Genomic DNA, 19,333 nt, shown 5'->3' with positions numbered 1-19,333 from the left:
TTACCGCATGTGCAAAAGCTGCTGAGCAGTGCGTTCGTGCCTCTCTACAAACGTAAATAAATAACGCGCGCGGAATAAGATCCGCGACCGACTGTGCAAAGTACAAAGCCTTTCCAGAGTAGCTTTCTCTATCCTTTCAGGTATCGATTCGGTAACGACGCCACAAAGTGCGCATTTGTCACTGCATGACATCGAGGTTATGTTAGGATCGTGAAGAGGACGCTCTATAAGGAAGAGGAGTGCTCTACTCAATGTAGAAATGTTCTGCGGTAATGTTGCTAGCAGAGCGCTGTGCATCGATTTGCGGAAGCCATATAAGCGAGGGTCCACATCAGAATAAGAGGAACACGTGACACTTTTTTCTGAACGAGTTCTTGCTGGACCAACATGAGCCTGCCAGCTTGCCTGTGCTGATGTCGGATGTATATGACTCTTTTCAGAACCTCATTCTAAGTACAAGCAGCAGGTCTGCAAACGACTGAAAAACACTACACGAACAAAAAGACAAAAGCGTGCACTGGAACCGTTCTGTCGCACATGTTAATTCATGGTTGTTTGGAATGGTGACGCATATACTACCGGCGGCATGGCCGAGTAGGTTAAGAGTGGGAGAGTGGGTTAAAGACTGGGAGGTGGTGGGTTCGAATCCTACCGCAGGCTGTGCAGTCTGAGTGGGCTTCCCGAAGACTTTCCGGACGAATGTCGGCACAGTTCCCCCTGAAGTCGGTCCAAGACGCATAGTACCCCCATGTCCCCCACTCCTTCCTGCTGTCATCTATCCATCTGTCCGCATCTGTACGCCGCTCATAGCCACAGTTGCTTCGCGGCGCTAACAAGGAATAAAAAAGAGAAGCACATACTGATGCGGAAAGCTGAGGAATTTGTATATTACGTCTCCGCAAAAAAAAAAAAAAAGAAAAACATAAAAACATGCGTTGTTGAAGATATTGCAGTGACTACTGACGACCACTCAACGAAATAAAAAAAGAAAACATTCACGGCACCCATGAAAACTGTCAGGATGGCCGTGTTCAGCTTTGGTAATCACGAGTTGCCCACATTACCCAACAACAGAAGATACCAAACGTTATTGAAGATTACCAATACCGCATCAAAGGGAGAGTTCTGCCCCTGACGTCGTTGGAATAAATGTCCGACAGGAACATCTGACTACAAATAACTCTCCCCCTCACGCATGCTCAGGACGGGAAGAGTTCTGCAGCAGGAGAGAACCATACTTGTACAAGATACCGAAAAAAGGCGCCTAAAGGGATTTTCGCGTCCGTCCCGGACGATCCCGAAACTATAATGCCGTTTTACTCCTCGTTCATCACCGGCAACAACGCCGAAAATCCGACGCGAATTAGCGGATGCAGCGAATTAGCGGTGCAGTTTGATGCAATGCATGTAAAGAGCAGTCGCCGGATGTTGCGAGTATGCCGGAATTCCCTCTCTGGAAATCGGGCAAAAACTTAACCCAGACAAGGCCAATCAGAGAGCGCCCTTTGGCGCAGACAAAGTTCAGGCGACGCTGCAGAAGGACGGGAGTACCCCGGAGTATCCCATTTTTTTCTTTATTCACATCACATCACATCACCCCGGAGTATCTGAAATTAAATGCATGCACGGGGAGTGGCATAGCTTCCAAGTACAAAAGACGAGGTTAATCTTTTCATCGACCTTCCTGCCATTCGAGGGGGGGGGGGGGGGTGAATGAAAGGGAGTATTTTAGGAGAAATGAGTAGAAGCTACTGCCAAAAAATTGTTTCAGTTAAGATACTAAATGCTGACCACTAACAGTATTTCTCAGCTAACAAGTTACTCCCAGAAGTATTTAGGATAGAGGAACCTGAGTAGAGTGTTTAAGTTAGGTACAAGTCAACAAAAATATAAAACGCTGAAGCTTTCCTTTAACGGATACAAGCTTTCATGCAGTGGACTTCAAGTCTCAAGAAAACCAAGTCGCGCACTCAGGGAAAGCCCACAGTCCCTCAGCATGAGGTCTTTCTGCGCGCGAATTTCAAAAAGTATAGCTTCCCATTATTTATAATGCCAGTAATAAATTACACAGGTCGAGTTGGCGAAAACTGAAGGAGGGATATTTAAATCAGGGAACACACTATCCGAGGAAGCAAATATCTACGAATTGATGCTTGAAGTGCAAATTATTGCGTTAGGAAGAGGCATAAAGCAGGAGCCGAAGTAACACGACCAATCAGCAACACACGCAGCAACGATGACGACAACAGGTGATGCTGATGATGCTGATGACATTACTTGGGAAGGGCAGCCAATAATAGTAATTGAATATTGGTACTGTCACATGTTCACGTAATTGGTTGTGTCATGAAAAAACGATAGTATAGATTGAGGGCCACTCGAACAGTGTTGCATTGCGGAGCGTGAACCCTTCGATGAGGCGTTGCACTAATAATGGGTGCACGGACGTAATAGGATAGCGGACCGACAAATTAGAGCTAAGCGACGATCAATATGCGCTCAGAATTAGGCTGCCTGAGGTAAAAAGAAGGTCGGTCATGTGGATATGAACCTACTGGGCAACCCTGTACAATACTTCCGTTGTAAGACCAGTTTGTGACGAAGTAAGACCAGTATTGGACTTGGTTACGCTACAATTATTAGGCTAGTTACTATAAATGTGCCCCTTTGGATACAGGGTCGAACACATTCTATAGCGGTGGCACAGCCGTGTGGATAAAGCCGTCCGCACGCTGGTAGAAGCCAAGTTTGTGCTGAAGACCTTGATGTCGTGGGTTCGAATCCTAACCACCGGCTGTGCTGCCTGGGTTTTCCGGAAGACTTTTCGGGTGAATGTAAGCACAGTTCCCCCTGAAGTCGGCCCAGGACCCATACTAACTCCCTGCCCCCTCTTCCTCCGTCCTGCTGTCCTCTCTCCACCTGTCTACGTCTGTAAGACGCGCATAGCCACCAGTTGCTTCGCGGCGCTAACACCAGCCAGTGGGGAGCATAGATCACTGTTGTTTGACGAATATATGGGATTATTTGCCACCAGACGTCGCCACGAGCCGTTTTACTCCAATTTTGCTACGAAAATAAAACGACTAAGCGTTCTCTGTCACATTTGTAACTTGTTGCTCTGGGTTTACAAGGAATAAGCTGTTAAGCCATACCGTCAACATATATAAACTACCTGACTGCTGTTTTACGGTACCTCTAGTACCACTGGACACTGGCAGTTTTCAATTATCATCGAAACCAACGATCACTGGACATGTGCGTAGCTCCACCTAGCGTGTAACGTGTCAACTTCTCAAATGCTCTCTGCTCGTCAATGCTCTCCGACAGGTTGACGCAGTACGCTCTAGATGGCGCTACGCGCATGTAAGTGGCCGTTGCTTTCGATGCTCATTGAAGATGCACGTGTGACAGGGGTATTAGTGTTCTACTTTTTTTTTAGCGTTCTTAAAGAATGGGTTCGTCGCTAAGTTATATGCTGTTATGATACGGATTACATCTTTGTGCAACCAATATAATGAAACTATTTTTCCAACAATTTTTCCAATACAACGACAACAACTCGTGACAACGCTGGTACAATAATTGGAAATAGGTGTACACGTGAGGTGAGTCGGCCTATGTATATGGATGTCGACATGATGCACGTGCCGCAGGGTAGTACTCAGGATAACTTCAACCACCTGGGGTTCTTTATAACGTGCGCAGGATATATCCGGCATACGGTGCTGGAATGCAATGTTTACCTCCATGCAACATTGTTACATATATAGGACACCCTACTAGGGTACACATAGGGCACCTGATAAACTTGCACACACACGTGGCTAAGTTAAAGATGGAAATTCCTATGAAAGATGCCTCGCTTTCAAAGGCCATCATTTTGCGCGTAAACACCACACGCAGCTAAGTACCTCGTGGAATAAATCGATTCGTTGAATAAAATCCTGTTGATTCTGGTATTCTTTTTCTCGTCACACATAGAGCGGCCTTTCTGGGAGGCAGAAAGCCGGTCAGTTGCCACCTGCCAGCCGGTGCGTTGCATGTCGTCGCTATCGATCACGATGCCCTTGAGAACAAGCTTTGGCTAAAGGAGGAAATCGTGTCGGCCAGCTCAGCATGCTCCGTCAGCACAACGAGACAAAAGTGCCATCTTTACGCTGGAGAATAAAAATGGATCAAAGTGGGTTGACAGATGATCTGAGAGCAGTGAAAGTGCGAAGAAACGAATTCGAATAACGGACAGAGAAGTGTACGGAATCGCATGTCGAACAGTGGGGACACAAACAATGCAATAAAGAAAGATGCAGAAGACTGCCCAATCTCGGCTACTCTAACCCTCTCCGCCGTAACTCCGCCGTTTGCTGTGTGTGTCATTTCAACATTCGCGCATTTCTTCAGATGCTCAACCAAGAGAGACTATCTCTGGAACGTTTTCTCATGCAAGCACAGAGTGTTGTCACATGTGCTTGACGTTGAAGCGGAAGAAATGGAACAAGGAACACTCACGAAGATGTGAATAAGAAGTGAATGATGCGACAATGTGAACCAGGAATAAAATGAGTGAATATGCGAATATTGTGGAGCTTCCTTTGGTGCTGTGGGGTTACAAAAGCTTCAGCACAGCCAAGAGAATAGAAACGACATCGCAGTAGTATATGATATTACTGACAAAAGACTAAAAGTACACTCATGACAAAGTTTCCCGATATTAGCGAGTTTCAGTAGATCGGAAGGTATTCAGGGTAACAGCTTCGAGAACACAATCGCGCTCTTCCTTTGAAGCTGCTGAACCTTGAGTGTTTATCGTATCATTCTCGTAGAATGCCTGCGATCGACTTACTCTCCATTGTCGCTCCTATGCAACGCTTATAATATCGTCCTCAAAATGAGTCCTGAAAACGAGACGCAGAGCCCAAATTGCAGCTGTTGCACTGCGGGAGCCAGTTTTCCGCCGCCCATGACCCTTGCAGCGAAGCGTGCACCAGCTGAGCAAGCGGAGCGTGACCTCTTCATTTTTCGCACTCCAATGCACACGGTTACTCAATAATCGACGACCTCCGTCACCCCTTCGCTCAGCTGTGTTACGTGTGCCACACCGACATAGCTTTCCATCAACGGGTGAGAGTGATAAGCTTTAGATTCGGGGTGATATTTTTCGAAACTGCGTTTTCAGACTACTCAGTTTACCAGGGTGTCCCATTTCGGTCAGTCGTGCAGCAAGAGGTCTCTCCCGATCGTGCGAGATAGTGGTATAGTAAGTTTGCATGTTTATGGAATAGCCGACATGACGCGGAGAAGACGAATCGTATATTTCTGCGAGTACCCTTACTTGTCTTAAGCGCCTATTCCATGTTCCTAATAAAGCTATTAACCAACTGCACAGCGTGGAAACACGAACGTACTGGACACTGAGCACATTCATTCTCGTGCACTGTTCTATGCATCTAGGCTCCTGCGGCCGTTCTTGGGCACAATAAACTCATTCATTCATCATCATTCATCTCAATGATCATCATCATCTCATGCTCTCGACCGACTGGACAAAAGCAACGTTCACCCTGTAAAAGTGCTGGCTCCTTGGCCACCCGACAAGAGGGACGCTGCCTTGCCAGGACTTGTGACAATTATTCAGAGCAGTGCGTCGGTGTCAGTCTATTCATTCATTCATTTGTTTATTTATGTATTTATTTATTTACTTATTATACAAGGCCATAAGGGCATTACATAAAGGGGGGGGGGACGAAATGACAGCATCATAGCATAGAAACAGTAAGTGAAACAACAATAGCGAATAGCATATCAAAGGCACACAAAGTAAACGAAATACATAGGAACTTGACGCACGTATGACAAAGGTGTGTCATATAAGTATGTCGCACAATCCTCTTTTAAACTCAGCGAGGTTTGTGATTGTAACAAGAGATGAGTCAGCATCCATCGCCTCTTTGCCCACGTGCCAAATAGAAGCTGACGTGCCACACATACTCCTTGACTGCCAGCGGTACGAAGATCACCGGTCGAGTCTCCGGCGCCGCCTTGCTCATCTAGGCTACCCAGAGCTCCCCCCCCCCCCCCCTCGCGGTGCTACATGGCCCTACTCAGCACGCTGAAGTCATGTAGGCTCTGACACGATCCCTTCAGGAACTCCTGGGCATGCTCTGATACGTCCTATGCGCAAAGCTTAGAGAAGGAGCTGTTCATTTTGTATTTTTTCACAATTTTCTGTGTCTCAGTTGCTTGTATCCCCTTTGGTTTGCTTGATAGCTTTTTGGGAATAGCTAGCCGACACCGTGGCTATCCTTTCCCTTCTCTCTTTTTCTTTTACTTCGCATTAAACACATCCCCCCTCAAGAGAAGCTTAGGTGTGCCATTTGGACGAATGACACACTGTATAATTGTGTAATTATATCCTCGAAACGGTTGAGGAATATAAATACCTAGGTGTCAAAATTCACAGAAGTCCCAAATGGGAAAAACACATTGACATGATCGTTAACAAAGCTAGCAGCACTCTCGGCTTTTTTAGAAGAAATTTTAAAGCGGCTCCCAGGGACATTAAGGATTGATTGATTGATTTTAAAAGAAAAAAATGGAGATGGTAGTCTCGAGCCACTCGGGACTGGCTACTCCAGGACGCGTTATTAATAAAAGAAAGGAAACTACACTAACCTCGACGCTTTGAAACGCTTTGAAAGAATAAATGAGAACATCATCACCGAGCTTGTCACCAAAAGCGAAGACATTAAGGAGATAGTCTATAAATCGTATGTTCGACCTATTTGGAATACTCTAGCATGGTTTGGGATCCGCACGAGATTGGTTGCACACAAAAACTTGAAAAAATTCAAAGCCAAGCTGCAAGATTTGTGGCAAATTCATATTCACCTTATGTATGTACGATCTGCGCATTTAAAATCCATGCTGGGATGGGTGTCTTTGGAGTCTCGGAGAACGCAAGCTTTCTTTCTGGTATTCCGTCTGGTAACTACTTGTTCCCTCCTAGTTTTATTTCTAAACGCCTAGATCACGAACACAAGATTGAGGCTTACCGTTTTCAATCAACAATTTTTCAAAACTCGTTTTTTGTTAAACTGATCCCCAAGTGGAACAGCTTCCCTCGTGACTTAATTCATTGTGTCTCCAGGGACATTTTCTTGAAAAGAGCGCACGAATTTCTGTTGCGTTAAATGTTACTGTAGTCTTGTACCTTGAAATGATGTTCATTTGCATGTACTGTTATGTTCTCCTCTCCCCTACGTAGTGCCGCTCACGTGGAATTGTAGGGTACTTGAAATAAAATACATAAATAAATGATCGATTTAAAAAAAAACTCAGCGTACGAGCTCCAGGGCAGATGATATAACAAGGATGTTGAATGCGAGTAAGTCGACGATAAGGAGTAGACAAATCAATGTCGACGAAAGGATCCTGTGAACAGAGGTGGGCACCCTCACGAGGGCGTGCGAGGGTGAGGGTTTCCTCACCCTGACCTCACCCTCACCTCACGATATTTGAGGTGAGGTGAGGAAAATCTTCAAAAAAAATTTTGAGGTGAGGTGAGGTGAGGAAAATTTTCAAGAAACATTTTGCGGTGAGGTGAGGAAAATCTTTAAATTTTGAGGTGAGGTGAGGTGAGGAAAACTTTATGAACGCGCACTTTATGAAAACTTTTTCCACACGTACACGGCATATATTTCCTTCTTTTTGCAGCTTCTGTCTCTCACCTGGGCGAGGACTGTCCCCCTAGCTCGCCGGTGATACGCGCAACTTTTCCGCGTATACCAATCGTTCCACGAAGCGTTTTCTGTGATTGATTAGGCCAAATCTGCCAGCTAAAAAAAACGTTACATTGACTAAGCAATTTCACGAGTTCATTGGCAGTCACTCAAAGCCAACGCGGCTTTACTGATGAAGATTCTTCAATCCCTGCGAACGTCACATCGAATACACAAATAGCTTGAAAGAATTGAGGTGAGATGAGGAAAATTTCGAAAAAATTGAGGTGAGGTGAGAAAAAGTCTAATAAATTCCTTTGAGGTGAGCTGAGGTGAGGTGAGGAAAATTTTTCTCCCAGAAAATTGAGGTGAGGGCGAGGCTCGTGAGGACAAATGCCCACCTCTGCCTGTGAATAATATAATCCGTGAAATAAAGGCAGCCATGCTCTTTTTCTCCGAACAAGAGGGGGGACGCCAACATCCTGTTTTAAGGCTGTAATGCTAGTAAGCCTAGAGTAATTAGAGGTTATAAATCATACGGTTTCTACTCTGCACTGCCTCGATATCATTAACGTATGTTACTTGGTACGGGCTCGATACTGCGGCGGCGTATTCAAGTTTACTGCGAACAATGGTTTCGAAAGCTATTTGTCGAACTTCCGGTGTACACCACTTGAAATTACGCTTCAGAAAACCTAGACACTTATTAGCGCCAGAGATTATGCTTTGAATGTGAGATTTCCATTTCAAATCATGAGAAAGGTAAACCCCGAGGTATTTGTACTGAGAGCTGGAACTGAGAGTAGTGTCGCCAATCTTATACCAATAAGGATAAGGTGTGCGGCTCCGAGAAAGAGGGGACGTACTTGCATTTGGAGATGTTCAGCGTCATCAGCCACGTTTTGCACCAGGCTTGCAGTTTGTCATGGTCGGATTGCAGGGTTGCTCTCCCAGCATGAGTGTTTACAGTTCTATAGATGACACAGTCGTCCGCGTACAATCGTACAGAGGATCACATACCAGTATGTAAATCATTCACGTATATTAAAACACGTAAGAGGTCCCAGTACACTGCCTTGAGGAACGCCGGAGGTTACTTCAGATAAAGCGGAACTCGAACCATTCACTCTAGTGAATTGAGTACGATTCGTAAGAAAGCTTTCGAGCAAGGTTAGAAGATTTGGATCAACATTGCACAATGCAACAGCTTATAATGGAATGGTTCGTGAGGAACACGGTCGAATGCTTTTGAGAAATCGATAAATACTGCATCTACCTACATGTCATTCTCAAGAGCATGGTGGAGGTCGTCGGTGAAACCTATCAGTTGCGTTTTACACGAAAAACCCTTCCTCAATCCGTGTTGAAATGCGTAAAAATAACCATGATCTTCCAAATACTGGCAAAGTTTAGAATGCAAAATGTGTTCGATTACTTGGCAACGAATACTGCTCTGGGAAATTGGTCGATAATTTATGGGAACGTAGGGGTCACCTGCTTTGAAAAACATGGGCATTACATTGTATTATTACCGTGTCATTCATTATGCGCTATGTTAAACGACGATTTGGCCTTTGGCCCATATTTATCGCGAAAGCGGCGGGTTTTTTTATTCTTTTTTCGGGGAGGGGGGGGGGGATTTGTTTATGGGAGTAGCCCAATTTGTCGTGTGGCGAATTCAATCTCTCTCTGTGATTTATTTGTCGCCAACATCAACATTGTCAACGAACATACAGCTGAACATCGCCCTTGTCGATTTCATACTTTCGTTCATAAATACTCGTTTCGTTGCATCGAAGGTTTAACGACGGCTTACAGACAGGGAAGGGTAACGGTAATGGTAACGGAAACAGAAACGGTATATTACCGAAATTGGAGATGGTAACGATAACGGAAACGGAAAAGCATACCATGGTCCTCCATTACCAGAAACGGAAACGAAATTATCTTCCGGTATTGAATTCGGGCAATGGCTATTCCTGTTGTGCGATGACGTTTGAGTGACCCTTCATTTTATTTTTGTATTTTGATGACTTCATTCCCTGTAATGCTCTAAATACTACACGAGAGTATGGAAAATAAGCGCAATATTGGATCTCGAGGGTGCATCCCTCGCTTACCTCGTCCCAGTCTTCATAACTCCATGACATCAACACATGACTATACTCCACCATAGCACGAGGATGACAGCCTACGAATTTTAATTACTGATTCTTTACTTTTTTTTTTCATTGCACCGTGGCTATGGCAGTATTTACTAATGAGAGCGTCCGCTTATGAATGCGACATTGGATGAAGGTTATACCCATCTTGGAGTTGCTGGACTCAGAGGAGTGAACACTGAAAACATGTTCCTACATTTCTTTAAAAAATCTTGCAAGATGCGCATCTCAACGACGTAAAAGTACTTGCGTAGTGTCTACGCGTGACACCGAAGCAGCACTTAACAACGAACTTAACAACGAACAGCAAAACAAGTTACTGACAGAGCCGGACTGGCTGTCCTCCGGCAGCTCTGTAACAGCCTTTCCATTACCGGAAACAGCAACGGAAACGTAACGGAAACGAAATTGGAAGGCTGGTATCGGAAACGGATAACGGAAACAAAAATATAGCAGTAACGAAAAATGATAACGGTAACGAAAATACGTCCATTACTCTTCCCTGCTTACAGAGTGTATTCTTCGTCACGTAGCTGTTAGTGACGGCATACAGGAGTCATTTGGTTAGCATCCTAAGTTATGTGAATAATGCCAATATAACTCGGAGGTCAGCACGGTATATAAACTTTCTTGTTATCTCATGTGCACATATCCGGTTATATCCACACAACTAATTTCTTACATGTTGTTCCGTTTTGGCCGCTGCTGTGGCGGTGTCCTGTGACCAGCGGTCAGTAGTTTTGTCCTTTGTTCATACGTTTTCCACCAATTGTGTGATACATTTTAGACGACAGTTGTTCGTTTTCGCGTCTTCCGGTTGGTTGACAGGTCCTCGTGGCCACGCGTCGCGTGTTCACGCCAGTTCATGGCCAATACAAGATGGTACACAACTCCTACGACACACATGATATGGAGCAAAAGAAACCTACCGGAAATGTCGGGCGCTCACTTGAGGACTTGTATCCCTGTAGGCTGGATTGAATCCGGGCCTTATCTTGTACCTTACAGCTGGACGGTGCCGGTAACGCACTCGCTGTCCGCTGCGTATCCGGCACACTCCTGGATGCCCCAGCTGGGAGGACGATTGCGAACTTCCTGGACACAGCATGTCCTCGCAGAGTCCCCGAACGAGGCAAGACCACTTCGTGCGGCGTTCCACGTTGCTGCCGATGAAGCACCACGTACTTGTGTTCTTCACAAAGTCCACTCGCTCACTAAAGAACTGGACCTGCGCGCTGTCTCTGATCTTCGCTAGAGGGACGCTGCCCCCTTCCAGTAGATATTAGCGGGCGATCCTTTCCTCCGCCCTTCTCCTGCTGCGTTTGTCTAGTTTTCCACGCTTGTATCTCAAACACGATATTTCTTCCTCCGTACCAGGTGTACGTAAATGGATGAATTCATGGTCGGTCCACCGCTGGTGAAAGGGAATCGCTCCGAGCGATATATCTGGGTCTGAGAAGATGGGTCGATGCACAGAGAGAGCGGAAGTGGTATATTTATTTACCTTCTCTACCCTGACGGTTGCACCTTTTCGGCGCCTTTTTTTCCCCTTTCTCTCGATCCAAGCAGTGCAGCAGACGAACGCAAACCGTATCGGTTAGCGAGGCGCTTCCTGTGCTGTTTTGGTAGATGCATAAAGGTGGAAAAGTCAATCTACGGGCGAAACTTTTTCCCACAGTGTTTATTACACACCTTCAAAGGACCATGGAAAGTTCGCTTTTCATTTTGAAGAACTTTTCAACTGGAAGCAACGAGCCCCGGGCATACATTTCTTGTTTGCGTTACGCGATGAATGACTGGGGTGTTTGTGTCATTTGCAAAGATGAATAGAGGGCCTTATGTCTTCCCTCAAGTCCCGAGGCGAATTTTGCTTCAGAACACCATTCCATAAGGTCTTCAAGTCCTGTTGACTAATAGAAAATTTGTTTGCTATTGCAAAAGTTCATAGTGTAGGTAGAGTACCTCGATACGCGCACAGATGAAATAGTCTGTTTCATATTCCATCGCAGTCAGCACGTCGCAAGGTGACGTTGAGAATACAGTGCCGGCAGACGTGCATTTCACTCGGCTTTATACAAGAACAAATTGATCTTCCGGTGCACAAAGGTGAACATGTAACTCTACTAAGCTTGCATTTACGTTGAGATAAGAATCACGTGTTTCACATTCCAAATCGATACCCTGTGCATACGGGGACGTCCTAACATGAAGGCGCGTGCCACGCTGTTTTCCTGTGTATTAGGACGATAGTTCCCATAAAATCGATCTGTTTGCTTGGCAAGACGTCAATATCACACCAGTGCTACACTTGAGATAATTTCCCTGATTCCTGTGGGCTTCAAGCAGAACAATGAAATGCACGCACTAGAAACAAAATTAGCGACAGGATTCAAAGAGTCATCAAGAAACCGGTCGGAAGACAGCTTGGTGTGCGCGATCGAGCCCGATTTATATGCACAGGGTGACAGAAAAAAAAAAAGCTTGGAAGTTATTAAAACATGATGACAATGTGGATTGCTGTGTAAGAGAAGAAATGTATTATGAACAGCTTTTATCAAAGGCAATGGGGGTCACAAATGCTCAGCGAACAGTGTCGTGCTACAAAGACGACATCCTACGACACCAGGTCAATGACCTGTCACAGGCCAGAGGCGATAAAAGGAGTTTCACCAACAGAAAAGTGCTTAACTTTCAAACATTTGAAGACACCATCGTCATGCAAACTATAATTGCCACACAAATTGCAAATTCACCAGCCACGCTGTCACGCAAAAGTACAGGGTAACATATGAGCAACAACCAGAAAGACAACGGAATTTGCACTTCTACTGCATCAGGGTTAACGAGTGTGCTCTGAAAAATCTGTAGCTCCGCTACTCATGCCCTCGTATGTCCTTACGGCATCACGACGCAGAGCGTGCGAAACCTTATTACGAACGTCATAGATTATGTGGGAAGAACAAGCTATCCCATGTGCTCACATTTCTTCCAAGATGCAATGAATGGAAGCGACTCGATAAAACCGCCCAGATGATTCAGCGAGGGCCGAACAGAAGCTACAACAGTGCAGGAGAGTCCTTTCAGAGGAAGACATCTGAGTTACTGCGACATGAATCTTGGAACGGAATCAGACTCGCGTATTCAGCGCAGATTGTTCCGAAAGCGGATATTTTGTTTTCCCGAAACCTGCTAGCAGATGCCGCAACGTATTTACACGGCCTACGCAAAGCGGGATACAAGTACATGACCCAAATACGCGGCATCGACAGCTGCGTTACACAACACCGCACACGAACATTCTCGGGGTTTCAAAAACGGCGTAATCCAGGTTGCCCGCGCACACATCAATTTAACGCCGAGTCAGTCTTTCAGTTTCACGGCATCACGCAGACACATTGCAGGTTGACGAGATCATTTCTTGCCAAACACACACGCAGTCGCACGAAGAAACTTCAAAGTAACAAACACGCGACGCACTTCAGCACACGCAACCACACGCCCACCACGTAGTACACGCTCGCACGTGCTACAGAAGCACGCTTTCACAAAAACCGCGCGCGTTCACCACTTCGTTCCAAGCAGCGTTCTCCACCTCATGCAGAGCGCACTCTCCAACGCCTTTCTCTCAGCGTTTATCAATTCCCTCGCTCTCCGCTTCCTCCTTGCTCTCTTTCACCGATAGTGGAGCCACGCGGTGTCAGTATTATGTACTAGATGCGGAACGGGGAAAGAAAAAAAAATGCAGTACAACTGGGATGTGGAATAAAGCGCCAGCTGGAAACGAAATCGTGTCTGATGTAGTCTTTGCGATACAAAACGGTTTCTCGTTTAAAACTCCCCATCGAAAATATTATGCCTCAAAAGCCGAGGCCAAACACGACATATCAGTGTGCGCGTTTTCAACGATGGATAGCGGTTTCATCATCTCAAACGTATTAATAATATAACACGATCACGTGGGAAGGGCATTATACGAAAGATGTGCAATATCAAAAATTTCATCCTGTTCGGAACAAAAAGAGACACAGTGTTTTCGAAACAGCGATGTTTGGTTTCGTAAAGCATCACATTGCTGGTTTCGTTGACATACAAAATCTTTCTTTTCTTCTTCCTTTGAGAGGGAGGTGACTGTAGTTTGCGCTAAAAAGCAACACCAATGGACAAAGGAGAGAGACAGAGAGAGAAATTTGCAGATGGATCAGGAAGCGTCTCGTTGCGTTTGTGGATCCTGACATCACTGCACAGATATTGGCAGCTGGCGCAGCTATTTAGTGTCCTGATATTTCATTACTTATCGACTACATGCAACGTAAGTAATATATATGCCAAATGAGGAGCACCCAGGGCTTTTCCGGCCCAGAGCTTCGCGCTGCATTGCAGTTTCCCCCGTCACGCGTTCGATACGCCACCACGAGCATGCAATCAATTTTCTTTGCTTACGTATGCAGTGAGCGACCACCTCGGTTAAGTTCCACTATATTATAATTTTTGCTAAGCAAAGTTCGACACCAATGTCTATGAAACCGAGTTTTTCCTTTATCCGCAGCCTCGCCCATGAACAAACGGTTTTCTTCGCATTTCAGTTTCAGTTTATTTTTCCTTTGCGGGTGGAAGTCGGGATAAAAAGCCATTAGGCTTGACAGAGATCCCGCTCCCATTTCCGTGTATGCTTCTGAACTAATATTTCATCGCGAATGTATGCGCAGCGTCTGTGCCACGTACATGGACCTTGGATCACGTGATCGTTACCGTGTTTGTGTTCGGGCAGGCATCCAGAGCTCACTGAAGCTATGAAGTGTAGTAGTGCTGACGTTAGCTGGCCGACTTCATTTGAATCGAGGTTTGTTAAAAGAAAAAAAAAACAGGTCAGCTTACATCCTTGGCTCTCCACCTTTCTCCCTTGCCTAGCAGGTATTTGGTGTTAAAGGGACCGTCGGATCCGTTCCAGTCGATTTCGAAGCTATAGTGCCATCTTATTCCTCGTGGACCACTGGCCACGGTGTCGAAAACCGGTCCCACGCGAAATAGTGGCGTAGTTTGACTGTTATTCGATGGAATACATGACAAGAGCAGACGGCGGATGTTGAGAGTATGCCGGAGTTCCCTCTGGAGAAACGATAAAACGTCACTCCCTAAGAACCAATGAGGGCGCGACCTTGAGAAGAGGAACGCCGCGGCCGTGCGGGCGTCTCACAGAACTACGGGGCGTGTGGAGGGCACCTTTCTCTTCCGCCCTCTCACTCCTCCATTTAGGGAATGACGTCACGCCGCCGGAGCCTCTGCAGACGCGGAAGCAGCGCTGATCTTTAAAATTAGGTTATTTAATATCTAAGCAGTTTTCGGACGAAAAAATTAGGCAAGTAGATTGTCGACCGATGCCGAACATAGTGGTACCGGTTTCATAGATTTGTTTTTAGTGATTAAGTGTACACTGTTACCCAGGCCTTTACCAGCTGTTCGCAGGCACCTAAAAAAAGTGATTTTCGTGTGCAAAGATGCAAAAGATGGATTTTCGTGTGCAACCGCTTCTGTCGTTTCTTGACGCTACTTTGTGGTGAATGCATGTGCTGCAGAAATAATTTTATGACGTGTATAGTTTTGGTTTATGAAGCGCGTGCAAGATCTCCACCAATGCACGACATCTCTACAGACCGGGATGTATTCAAATTATGGCGTGACTTTTTAGGATGAAACCCCGAATCGTCCCCATTATTCCCTCCGGAATCAGCTTAGGACACATTTTGGTTCACCCCAATTTCTCCCCGAGTTCCAATCAAGTATCATGTATCAAGAATCACGTGCACTATTTAGTAGTAATCTGTACGCGTGTCCAATTTAAATATTATTTGAGCGCAACAGCAAACCACACAAAGAACGTTTGGCGCTTACAACGTGTGGTGTTTGTCACTATAAAGGGCAAATTATGTATGCTTGAACGTTATATGCACTTTAGTAACAGCAGACGGCTCGTTGGACAGAAGGAAAAAATAATATCCCTATAACATCCCGACGTACCAGTAGCACCCGATTTTACCCCAAATTGCATTTTTAAAAACAGCATCCGATTTTCCCAGCCTGAGTCCGTTAAAGGCAAGTAACACGAAAACGTCACACTCTCACTGAAAAATGTGTTTTTGCATAAATACAAAGTTATTGTTTGTTAATTCGGCGTTGATCATGGTATTGAGGAAATGATAGTCTCAAAATTAGCAACATAGCCATGCCAATATCATATACCTGAGTATAGGGACGCCTCAGAGACGTATATATATACATAAACTATAAATAAAAATTAAAAAGGTAAAAATAAATAAATATATAAGAAATACGAGCATTGGAGGAACGGGCGGGCAATGACTATGTGGATAGAGTAGACAACTGGTGCAGCTTGTCGACTCATAAAAGAACAATATTATGTTTCGCTTAATTAGTGCCCTCGGGAACAGGTTTTGCTTACGGCTCACGAGAGCTGCACTCCGTACCGTCTGTGCTAGGGGAACGCGAGGAAGAAGTATAACACCGTACCTCTATATGGAACAGAAAATACCGAAATATGACGATGAATATTTCTATCTTTCATGTTCCTGGGCATCCTGAGGCTTGTGTTGAGTTTGTTATCTTGTGTGTTCCAGTCTCACAATAGTGACTTCATATGGAGCAGAGACCAGAGTGTACGTTCTTCGCAAAGCTGATTTCTGGCATCGAGGAGGGCATGGCACAAACTACAAAAAAACGATAGCAATGCAATTACAATGTCGTGGGATGTTTCACAACAAGGAAGAAAGCATTGAATGGTTCATCTGTATGTTCGGAGTTCCGAATAACTCTACGAAAGGTACAGCCCCTCTTACGAAATGAGTGTTATCGACCGATGCTTTTGCTCGAGAAAAATCAGTGGGTAAATGTAATTGAATAAACCTTTCGGAGACGAACTGCAATCCTTCTCGGGTCAGCACAACGTGCAGCAGCGGCTGATATCATGGCGGCGAACAGCGTGTCTGCAGCTGTGGAACAGCACTGAATAATCAAGTTCCTTGTGAAGGAGTACATCAGACCAGCTGGGATTTTGCATAGATTACAGGCACATTATTTGGAGCAGTCGATGTCAAGGGGAAGAGTGTACGAATGGTGCAGACAGTTTGGCGAGGGACGGGATATATTGACGAATGAACCGCATGGACACGCTGGTCCGACTGCAGTCACGCGAGTGAACATCGCAGGCGTTGAGCAAGCCATCCTCGGGAACCGGCGTTCAGGACAGTTCGGCACATTGCAGTTCGGGATATATTGCAGCCCAGCGTAATATTAGTGCCGGCAGGGTGGAGACAATCATTCGCGCGCACTTACTGTTCCGCAAAGTGTGTGCAAGATGGGTTCCGCGACACCTCACTTGTGACCAGAAGGGAGCGAGCATGCCAGTCTCTGAGCAGCTACTAAACCGCGGGGGACGAATTTTTGCATTCAATCATCACATGCGATGAAACGTGGATACATCATGTCGCCCCAGAGACAAAAAGAAGTAGCACGGAATGGCGACATAAGGCGTGCCCGCAGCTAAAGAAAAGCAAATGGAGCCGGCTGCGGGGAAGTCAACTTGAACTGTCTTCTGGGACATGCGGGGTGTCATCCATGTGGACGTCTTGGAGCAAGGGGTCACGAACGATGAACGCTTAATGCTACTCTACGTTGATAAAGGGTGCCGTGCGAAACACAATTCCAAAGAAAAGGCCTAGGATGTTGTCCGGGAAGGTCATTCTTCTTCATGACAGTGCCCGGCCTCACAAAGCGAATTGGGCGGCAGCAACCTTCACCGAAATGCACTGGGACGTTTTGCCCCATGTCCCTTCCTACTCAGATTTAACCCCAAGCGATTGACATTTGTTTGGGTCCTTTAAACATCATCTTGGAGGAAAGACGTTCCACACAGATGGAAGCCCTCCAGAAAGATCCTGCAGTACGATCCTGGTCCTGCAGTAGCTACGACAGCAGCCCACTCCTTTCTACGCCAAAGGCATCAAAGAGTTGTCGCAGCGATGGCAGCGGTGTCTAGTTCAGCACGGAATTAGTTAGTGAAAACTTTGAAAATCTGACGTAGTTTTTCGCTTCCCAAACTTTCCATTGTATGTAAAGAAATAAAAGTCTCGGTCAGCCTTTAACGACCCCTGTATACCAATCACGGGACGTCTTCTTCGCCAGGAGCGCCTCGACGGCATCTCATGATGGCTCTTGGGTGCGCACGGTACTGGAAGGGCTATATATAGCAGTAAGGACGCTCGCCACAAACAATACCTTCAAGATACTCGGGCGAAGCAATAAAATTAATTTTAATGCGTGTATTTCTTTGTAGTTAATGTGGAGGGGCGATAACGCTTTGATGAACAGCAAAAGGTGAGCAAAAAAGGTTGAGAACCATGGGACTGTTAGTGTACGTTCTTCAAAGCTGCTTTCTGGCCCGGACGAAGGCAAGGCATGAACAACGATAACAATGCAATGACAATGCAATGGGATGTTCCCCGTAATGCAGGAATCATTGAATCATTCATTTGTATGTTCAGAGTTTCGGGTGCCGCGCCCTGCGAAATGTAGAGACTCTCATACGAAATGCGTGTGATCCACCGCATGCACATGAGCAGTTCCCGTGGTCAAACAGCATTTCTGACACCATCCACTCATGTTATCCTTCTGGTCTCCTACGAGGTAAAGGATATGCGAGGGGTGTTCAAGTCAAACCGGGACTTTCTGTCTCCTGAGTGTACATACGGCTCGTGCTACTTCTTTTTCGTCATTTTTACACGCGACAGGCCTCCGCGTTCACCACGTGGTAGTCCAAAGTTTGTGCAAAACAGAAGGCACGTGCTGGACAAGATGGCCGACAACGAAGTGAGCACGCACATCCAACAGCGAACTGTCATGAAGTTTCTCGTGAATGAAGGCGTAAAGTCATCTGAAATTCACAGAAGACTTCAGGCTCAGTATGGCCACGATACACTTAGTCCCAGCAAAGCGTTTGAGTGGTGCAAACGGTTCCGAGGTGCCTCAGGGCCCAGTGTCAGAGTTCCGAAGCGCCCCGTCTGCGGGTAAGGTCATGGCCACGGCTTTCTGGGACAAGGCTGACGTTGTTCATGTTGATTTTCTGCCCAGTGGTACCACCATCAATAGTGCATATTACTGCCAGGTTCTCAGGGATATGCATAAGACGCTGAAGCAAAAGCGGCCGGGCCTCATCACCAAAGGAGTCCTCCTCCTACAGGACAATGCACGCCCGCATACCGCGCATCTCACGACACGCACTTTACAGGAACTTGGCTGGGAGTTGCTGCCACATCCCCCTTACAGTCCAGACCTCGCCCCCAGCGATTTCCTTCTCTTCGGGCCACTGAAGGCGTTCCTTGGGGGCCGCCACTTCAGCTGCGACGACAAGGTCAAGAATGCGGTCCGATCATGGCTGCTACGCGC

General features: G+C 46.0%; 1 protein-coding gene across 2 annotated transcripts in view; it reads right to left on the bottom strand.

The window, feature by feature from the left end:
• Positions 1-19,333, bottom strand: part of LOC135400902 (eye-specific diacylglycerol kinase-like) — a 434,456-nt gene that overhangs the window by 383,782 nt on the left and 31,341 nt on the right. The window contains exon 1 of one of the 2 annotated variants that reach the window (XM_064632900.1): positions 10,807-13,482. The exons of the other annotated variant lie outside the window; for it this stretch is intronic. Coding sequence (XP_064488970.1) covers positions 10,807-10,985 — 179 coding nt within the window. The 5' untranslated portion in view covers positions 10,986-13,482. Of the gene's footprint in view, positions 1-10,806; positions 13,483-19,333 lie in introns of those variants that run through there. 2 annotated transcript variants of the gene reach the window in all.

The sequence above is a fragment of the Ornithodoros turicata genome, chromosome 7 (assembly GCF_037126465.1).
Source record: "Ornithodoros turicata isolate Travis chromosome 7, ASM3712646v1, whole genome shotgun sequence".
Taxonomy (NCBI): domain Eukaryota; kingdom Metazoa; phylum Arthropoda; class Arachnida; order Ixodida; family Argasidae; genus Ornithodoros; species Ornithodoros turicata.
The sequence above is the reverse complement of the archived record's forward strand: the minus strand, read 5'-3'. Positions and strand labels throughout refer to the sequence as shown.